This window comes from Labeo rohita, chromosome 16 (genome assembly GCF_022985175.1).
Source record: "Labeo rohita strain BAU-BD-2019 chromosome 16, IGBB_LRoh.1.0, whole genome shotgun sequence".
Lineage (NCBI taxonomy): Eukaryota > Metazoa > Chordata > Actinopteri > Cypriniformes > Cyprinidae > Labeo > Labeo rohita.
This window is the reverse complement of record NC_066884.1, coordinates 13646849-13655981: the sequence shown is the minus strand read 5'-3', so window position 1 is coordinate 13655981 and position 9133 is coordinate 13646849. Positions and strand designations below refer to the sequence as shown.

The 9133-nt window shown below is 37.0% G+C and overlaps 1 protein-coding gene across 1 annotated transcript; it reads right to left on the bottom strand.

The window, feature by feature from the left end:
- Positions 1-2196: 2196 nt before the first annotated feature.
- On the bottom strand, positions 2197-6029 carry pnrc2 (proline-rich nuclear receptor coactivator 2). Its single transcript, XM_051131322.1, has 3 exons — positions 5848-6029; positions 5125-5342; positions 2197-4919 (listed from the first exon to the last, which is right to left on the bottom strand). The coding sequence occupies exon 3, from the start codon at positions 4896-4898 to the stop codon at positions 4431-4433; it is 468 nt and encodes a 155-aa protein (XP_050987279.1). The 5' UTR covers positions 4899-4919; positions 5125-5342; positions 5848-6029; the 3' UTR covers positions 2197-4430.
- Between the last annotated feature and the right edge of the window lie 3104 nt (positions 6030-9133).

The following is a 9133-nucleotide window of genomic DNA, read 5'->3' as shown; positions in this document are numbered from 1 at the left end:
CCAACAGTTCCTGGTTAAACAAAAAAAATACGTCACTCCTTCATACTAAAAGTTTGCGTGTTGGGCTGTACAACCAAACCGCGGAAATCAGTTTTTACGATTTATGAGTAAGAAATGAGATCTGTGGTTATCATTACAACGTAAATATACGCATTTATGAACGAAACGTGCATTTTAATTAGGTCTACACGGTGTTTTTTAACGTTGACTACAAAGTGAATCGTGTGTAATATACATTTATCGAGTTACTACCTTTAGCTCAAAAATATCTTGCTATTCACGCTGTATTAAGTGGTTTGAATTCAATTAGAATTAATAAAAGGTTGTTTCTGTATGAATTTACGCCTGCATCATAGTAATAAGCCTTTGTTGCCAGCTGATGGTGCTGTCGAAAACAAAACAGAAACCACTGCATATGATGTTGCGCACTTTTATTTCTGAAACGCTGTTAAACGAATTTTGTCAAAATACGTTATACGTTTTTTAAGATATTTGGTGAAATAACCACACGTTAAACGTCAGGGATGAATTCAACTTGCTGTAGGGGTTAGTTGCTTTTGCTCATACTTCAAAGTTATTATAGCCTTTTAACTTTATTATTTATCCTAAATCAGTTTTTGTGTAATTTAGTATTCATGTCCTGTTGCTGTCGGGGTAAATCAAATATTACAGGCTAACCAGAATGTAAACAGCAGTGTAAACGTAAGCACTGGTGAATGTAAAGAATTTTACAATAGTGAAGTTGTCATTGTCTGCCATTACGAAATAGTACAAGACGTTCGTGATACAAACCAGTTTCCCTGTAGCCTGAATTTTATGATTGAATAAACTTGGCTTCAAACGAGGAAGGTTTTTAATCACGCTCTCTAAAGCAAACATCACTTCAAACACCAACCCTTCATTTCCTGCATTTCATTTGTGTGTTGTAATTTTTTCCATCTCTTCTTTTTTTAGTCTACTGGCAGATATTTCAGAAGTCATCTGCCTGTTCTGTTATATTTTGTAATGATGTAATATAAAAATAAAAAAAAGTACCTCAGCATATTCAAATGTGATACTGGGCCACAAAACCAGTCGTTAAGGGTCAGTTTTGTTTAAACCACTGATGTATGGTTTGTTAGGATAGGACATTTGACTGAGACACAGCTATCTGAAAATCAGAGTAAAGTTGTCCAAATTAAGTTCTTAGCAATGCATATTACTAATCAAAAATTAAGTTTTGATATATTTACGGTAGATAATTTACAAAACATCTTAATGGAACGTGATCTTTACTTAATATCCTAATGATTTTTGGCATAAAAGAAAAATCGATCATTTTGACCCATATAATGTATTTTCGGCTGTTGCTACAAACACACCTGTGCTACTTAAGACTGGTTTTGTGGTCCAGGGTCACATCTTTATGATCAATTTAAACATTTTCACCAGTTGTTAAAAACAATGTTGTTAATGACACGATAACTATAAACCACCATTATAAAATGTTTCCAATGGGTGCTGCTGTCTACGTGACCAGACACAGAGTTCTAGTCCAAATAGATAAGTTTCATAAGCCACACAATAAATGGTTTCAAAATTCTGGGCCGAAGTCCAGACACAGTGTCAGTTGTCCTGTGTGCCCTGCTGCTCGTACTGGCAGCAGTGTTGAAAATTACTAGTGAAAACAATTATTAGTACATCCCTAAATTAATGGACCACAAAACCAGTCATAAGGGTTATTTTTCTGAAACTGAGATTTATACATAATCTGAAAGTTGAATAAATAAGCTTTCCACTGATGTATGTTTGTTAGGATAGGACAATATTTGGCCTAGATACAACTATTTGAATATCTGGAATCTGAGTGTGCAAAAAAATGTAAATATTGAATGCATATTACTAATCAAAAATTACATTGAGATACATTTACAGGAGGAAATTCACAAAAATATCTTAATGGAACATTTGGATTTTTGGCATAAAAGAAAAATCAATCATTTTGACCCATACAATGTATTTTTAGCTATGGCCATAAACATATCTGTGCTACTTAACACTGGCTTTGTGGGTCAGGGTCACATAGGCTTTTGTTATCTTAGATGAAAGTTCTATTAAATTCAGCAACAACAAAAAAAAAAAGCAATGAAGATAACATCCATTGTTTTTAAATGAAACTCAAGTCAACAGATGAAAAACAGCACACGTAGACAGTAGTGGGGGGAAGGGAAGGGATTTTATTTCTTTTCGTTTTTTCAGACAACCAAATTAAACAATATTTTAGCACATACCAATTCTTACCAAAAGGGCTTTTATTTTCCATTTCAAGTGACATTTTCAGGTTGGGATAAATTCGTAGCCAATTGTTCAGGATAACCAAATTTAGGAAAAGGACTTTTACACATTCCATTAAGATCATTTACTTTTTACTTTAAAGGGTTAAAATATAATCCGACATTTCTGGAGGTAAAAATGCAACAACATTGGCATCAAAACATTGGCCCGCGGAGGAAAAGACCAATGACTTGAGGCAAATGCATCACTGCTTTAAGGACTCTGGATAAAGGGCAAAAGGAGTTATAATGTAAAAAATTAAAACAATGTTTCTATTTGCATAGGCAACTCAAAAACAAAATGTATAAAAGTCCCTTTCGATTTCAATTTTTTTTTCCTTTTTCTTTTTTTGACTTGCACATAAAGCTCGCTCTGCCCCTACACGGTGCATTATACAAAATAAAAAATATTATGTGCAAGATCACTGGCAACAAATCACACAGTGCAGGGGTTTTGACGCACTATAGGCAAAATTTTCTCTTTTTTTTAACAAAATATTCTTCAGCATTTTAAAACAAGCCACGTCCTCAGCGTGACTTTTACATTCAGTGTTATTACTAAAAATACTTTATCTGCAGGTTTCAAACGGACCTGCACAAATGTACAATATGCTACAACATTTTATACATTTCATTATTTACATGGCTCTATTACACACATCAAAACTCATCAGCTTTGTTTTGTCATCTTTAAGATAGCTATTAATATCACGTTCTGCAAGAGAGGTAGTTTCCACCACACTCATAACCAAGTGGGAAGGGGTGCTTTTTCACATATCCACAGTTGAAAGAGCAACATTGTCTGAAACTTTCGAACACAAATGAACAGCAGTGCAAGAATAACAACAAGTGAGAAAGGGCAGTGTGTGTAAAATGTCGGCCGCCTGCCTTCTTATAAAACAAACAATGTAAACATGTCCTCACTGGACTTGCGCACTATTTCTCAGTTCCCCCGTGCCATAATACACACAATTCATAACGTAATGCTTGTATCGAAACCATCGCAGAGCAAACAAGGCTATGAGACGAGACCAGAGAAAACATCCTTCCTATGTTCTCCTATCATAACCCTCCTCCGCACATTTGCTCTGCGATCGTTCCAAAAGTACAGCGGAAAAAGAAACGAATTCCAAAAATGATTTGTCAACCAAAACCTTGATATAATGCCTTACCCGATGATTTTATGGCACTTGTAACCAGATCTGGTTAAGCAAGGGGGGGGGTCCAACAGAAAATTGCAGATTACTTAGCTTTGGTAAACATTAAAAATCACACTTAGTTTTCTAAGCTATAACATAAGGGATGCAAAAAAAAAGTTTAACGCTGCAATAGAGCTTGTGAACCTTAGTGAATTTCAACACCTATAGTGCAATGCGCACAGCGCCATTAGAAAAAGAAGTACAGGTGTTGAAACCACAAGGTCCGTTGTGCCACCTCATTAGGCTTGAGGTTAGTCAAAATGACCTATGTTCACTTAAGCTTGTTCCCCTTCATATACTGTTCGCTTAGGTCTCCCTGCAGAACGAAGTCGAGTGGCTTTTACTTCCCAAAAAGCGAAATAAAAAGAGATACCTGGAAATGCAGTATGCACTAGAACGCTACAAATGCTGCTGTGCTTAGCACCAAGAGGTTTCCGACACTCCCCGCATGATTAAAACTCAAGCCGAGAGTGCGCATCAAACCTCAGCGAGCGAAAAAATGTGAGGAAAATGGCGTGTGAATTTCGTCTACTCCTAAGCCTGGTTGAGAAGAAAAAACGCACTGACTGTCACAAACAGCCATCAAAAAAAGAACAAAACAAAACAGGAGCATAACAGAGCAATGAGTTATTACGGAGAACATCCAGTTCATCATTTGTCATGGCATACGGCTGCGCTAAAACTTCTCGACCACCCCTTAAGGCCACAGCGACGTAATATCTAGTCGAGCGGTTTCCTCTTTAAAAAAAAACAAAAACAGGTGATCGGGAGAAATCCTGGTCGTCACCCTATCAAGACATGAATCTAAAAATAGCCGTAAAATATATTACGCAGCTGGAGCATTCAAGAGGAGGGCGAGATGCCAAAGTGGAGCCTTCGTTTTTATATTGGCTTAAGAGAGCAGCGGTGAGTGACCTTCTTAGGCCTGAACCTTCAGGAGGCTCTTTAACTGAAAGGTCATCATCTCACGATGATCGCAAGCACCCATGGGAAGAGACACCCAGTGGCTCGGGGGCTTGGGTAGCACACTTGGGGATGGGGGCTCACTAAACTTGGCTCCAGCATAGTTCTGACCACACTGAGCTGACAAAAGTTTGTTCAGATGGGATACGGTACCCTCCCAATTCTGATCGTAAGGTGTGGTAAAACGAACAGAGGCATTCTTCTTGTCTACAGACGCGGCCTGCCACGCCTCAGGAGACCAAGAATAGCCGGTGCCCTTCTCACCCCTGCGATGGCCATGGTGATGGGGCACCCCTAAGGCTCCTGAGGAGGCAGAATGCACCACTCCATTCTGGTCTCGACTTCTCTGCTTGCCCCTGCTGATCGGGTGGCTCTTCTTGGGCGCTGGGCGATCTGGAATGTTGTATCTCTCGCCACCTCCCATACTGCTTTAACTGGATGTCACCTATTGGAAGACAAAGAGCTGTTTAATGAAAGGGAAATAAATACACATTCAAATTACAATGTTTAACAAGCACAAACTGGTTTTTAAACAGGCTTAAAATATTATTAAACGTCCTGTGTTGCAGGCTGACAATAACAAAGGGCTACGTGCAAAGCCAGACAGCCAGCTTGTCCCCGCCCATCCCCCACTCGCTTCCTCTGCTTACCTCTCTGTTGTAAAAAAGTTGAGTGCGTGGTTCTCTTCACTTTTTAATTTCTCTTCACCAATCGGGCTCCAGGTCCTCGAAGTAGTTGATCTACTTCTCGCTGCACATCTATGTCCAGCAAGATCTGAAGTTTTCATGTGCCAATCAGCGTTGTTTTGTCGTGTAACCGAGCTGAACATGAATTCACCTCGGCGCACGGTGCTCTAGAAGCCGTGAATCTAACAAAAGAAACAGTAATGTATTTTAAAACACTTTCTAAGTGCATTCGACTTAAGTAATATTTAATTATTTTCCTCAAGAATATTACGTCACAAACTAAACTAACGTTAGTTGTTTGGGTAAAGAGTGAAAAATACATTCGGGTCAAGCAATAAAAGAATGTTGCGTATAACTTTGTAATTTTAACAATTATATATTTAAACCACGATTAGCACGGAATAAACCTAGTGGGGATGGTATTACATAAACAACATCTAATCTTCAACCGTTATGCTCAACTGTCTTCACGGTTGTTATCCATAAAAAATAGCTTTTTTTTCTAAGTTTGAAATTGCATATCTTTTCTACATTGTTTTACTAACAACTTGAGTTTTAAATGATAAAAACAAGGCTATTAGGTCATGTTTTCTGGCCTCGTACCAAAACAAAGACTCTCGTACTCAACATGGCGTCAATACCGTCGACGACTCCCTACGTCTTCAACTCAGTAGAAAAACAACTTACCGACTTCCTCAGGCTTTGATGGAGTAAGCCTTTCGTCCTCTCTTGGTCTAGTCGGTCGGCTGTAGTTGTTTATGGAGAAAATATTTCCCGATATGTGAATCTTTGTTCAAATCCGAGGCTACAGCGGAATGATATTATTATCCTTCACCAGTTTGTCTCCGTCTAACAACAAAATGGATCCTCAACAAAGCCTAAGTAGTTCAGGCTTGTAGCGTGCTGACCAATCAGGGCGCAGCCCTGCCGACGTGCGACCAATAGGAGCAAAGAACACGCCTGTTGCCATCCTTCCTGCGTCATTGAGCGTTATGCATGTTTGTGGGGAATTTTGGTTTTTCCGCGTTACTGTAATCACTCAAAGGCATTAAAAATGATCACATGGTTTCTTCCGGTTGTTTTAATCTCAAACGCAAACACTTAAAGTTTAACCTAGTAAGGGCACATAATCGATGGGCACAACACGGATATAAGTGTATATGCCTAATGTACAATTATGTCAACAATGAAACGCTTTTTAAAGGCTTCAGATGGATAATTCGCTTATACACGTAAGATAAGTTTCTTAGGGATATTGCTTTTAAGAAACACAAGCAAAAAGGACTCATCTCATCGTTTGAGTAAACTTTAATACACTCCATATGTGACCCTGAATCACAAAACCAGACATGAGGGTAAATTTCTTTCATCTGAAAGCTGAACAAATAAGCTTTCCATATGTATGGTTTAAGATAGGACAATATTTATTTGGCTGAAATACAACTATTTGAAAATTTGGAATCTGATGGTGCAAAAAAAATTAAAAGTTCCAAATGAAGTTCTTAGCAATGCATATTACTAATCAAAAATGAAGTTTTGATATATTTACGGTAGGAAATTTACAAAATATCTTCATGAAACATGATCTTTACTTAATATCCTAATGATTTATGGCATAAACTAATTATTTTGACCTATACTATGTATTTTTGGCTATTGCTATAAATATACCTGTGCTACTTATTACCTGTGCTATTTAAGATATGTTGTGGAAATGGTTAAAGAACAGATCAGTGAAGAAATATGAGTATGTAGACATCCGTTGTATGTTAATAACCTGATAAAATAGTAAACACTTCACAAACATTATCATACTCATAAGAAAGGTGCGAATAGGATACAGGAAATAGGCCTAGTTTGTCTTGAGAACCATGAAGAAACATGACACATCCTCTAAGAAGTTTCACACACCACCTGCTGGCATGTGACAACATGTAGATAAAAACCCGTGAAGTGGTATCTACTGCCAATAACAATGGGAGGAACAGTGTTTGAAAAGCTACAGATAAAGGTGTTATTTTGGGGGATGTAGTATCTTCATAAATCAATGAATGAGCTTGGAGGAGGCATATGGGCCATTTGGTGTTCTTGAAACAAAATGTCTGCTTAGATTGTTAATGGCACTGTAACTCTGAGAAAGTTTTAAGCTGAACAGCTGTTAGAAGGCCACATTTAAACCTTTACCTGTTAACCTGTTTCCAGCCTTGTTTTATGTCAACAGCCTAAAAATGAATTATACAAATAACTTAAGCTAAGACAAATATGTATTTAACTTAGGTCAGACATTTGTTCTGTGACCTAACATTTTATTAATGTTTTATTGTGACACGCAACTAAGCTTTGTGTCACAATTTGCAGATATGAGTTGCAATGTGTCATAAAAACAGACAACTGCACAGTTTAGAGAATGCTAATTCAAAGAAAAAAAAAAAAAAAAAGAGCCTAAGTGATATTGGCTAATATTTAATACCTTTTAATTTCTTAAGTAGTCTTTTTTTAAACATAGGGAAGTTTTCAATGTTTTTAACTGCGGTTTATAATTGCTTCCTCATTTAAAATTCCTTTATATGTGGATTAAATATTCCTGCTTATGCCTTAAGCAAACCTGTTATATAATGTAGCGTTTGTTTGCCTGTTTAATCAAAGTCCGTATTTGGTGACGGAAGTGCACACCCCCTGGATGCAACCTTGGTTTAGAGGTTTCCAGTAGGGGCTTGGCCTAAGTTTGTATCCTATGTTTGGAAAGTAGGTCGGGTGGGAGGCTCTTGTCAGTCACACACGATATGAGAAGAGGTCAAATGACCAAATTTGACAATGTTATGGGGAAAACATCTACATGTACACAAGAAGCAAAACAAATACTTTATGATACTGTTACACCCAAAAGACAAATTATGTAAAGTTTTTATAACGCATATCTGTGTTAAAAAGCTATATTATATTATATATGTCAAAGTTTTTGTAGGTGAATAAATATATTATATAATACATACAGTGGCGTTGCTAGGGATTCTGGGCCCATTGCACTAATTTAGCTGATTTTTGCTCAGTGGGGGATAAGTTGTTGTGGATAGATAGATAGATAGATAGATTAGATTAGATTGAAATAGGTAGATAGAAATAGATAGATAGATAGATAGATAGATTAGATTAGATTGAAATAGATAGATAGATAGATAGATAGATAGATAGATAGATAGATAGATAGATAGAAAATACTTTACAAGCGCCACCTGTTGCTTAAAAAGAGTAGTACACTCAATATAATCACAGCGTTACATGAAAAATTATTTTTCCGTTTGTATATTGATGACAGGCAGACACAAAATTTTTAGTATGTATGGATATTGCTGGGATGCACTCGCCCAAAAATAAAACATCAACATATGTCTTTCTTTATTCAGTAGGACTAGTGAATTGTGTTACTGGAAGCTCAAAGTGATAAACACTAAAAAAAAAAAAACTTGTTTTTTACAGTTCCTCACAAAATTCGCATCCCAGAGAATAAGCAATTACAGGGTTGAAAATGTATTAAAAATTGGGACAGCTGCAGTGAGAGGTAACCGATATTTTCCTCCACCATCTGCCCTCCATGATAGGAGAAAATTTGGGAAATGGGTCAGCAACAGAATGAAGAAGATGTTGTAAAGAGAGTTGTTTCACCATTTTTTACACTATCATAGTAGTGGAGATTTACAGAAATTTTAGGAACATTGAAACACCCAGAGGTGACATGGAGATAAAATGCTTTGGGATGAAAATGTGGGAGGATAAATAAAAAAGATCATTTTAAGAAAGGATTAATAAAATGAGTGTTGACAGTGGGAACAACACCATGAGGAAGCTGTGGTAAAGAGAAAAATTTCAGTAGTTAGTACACATATGTCATCTTGTGGTGATGAGACACAAAAAGGTTCCTCTTTGGGTGCGAGTTTTTTATCTCAGAGAAAAACAGCTTTGGTACTTTCCATCT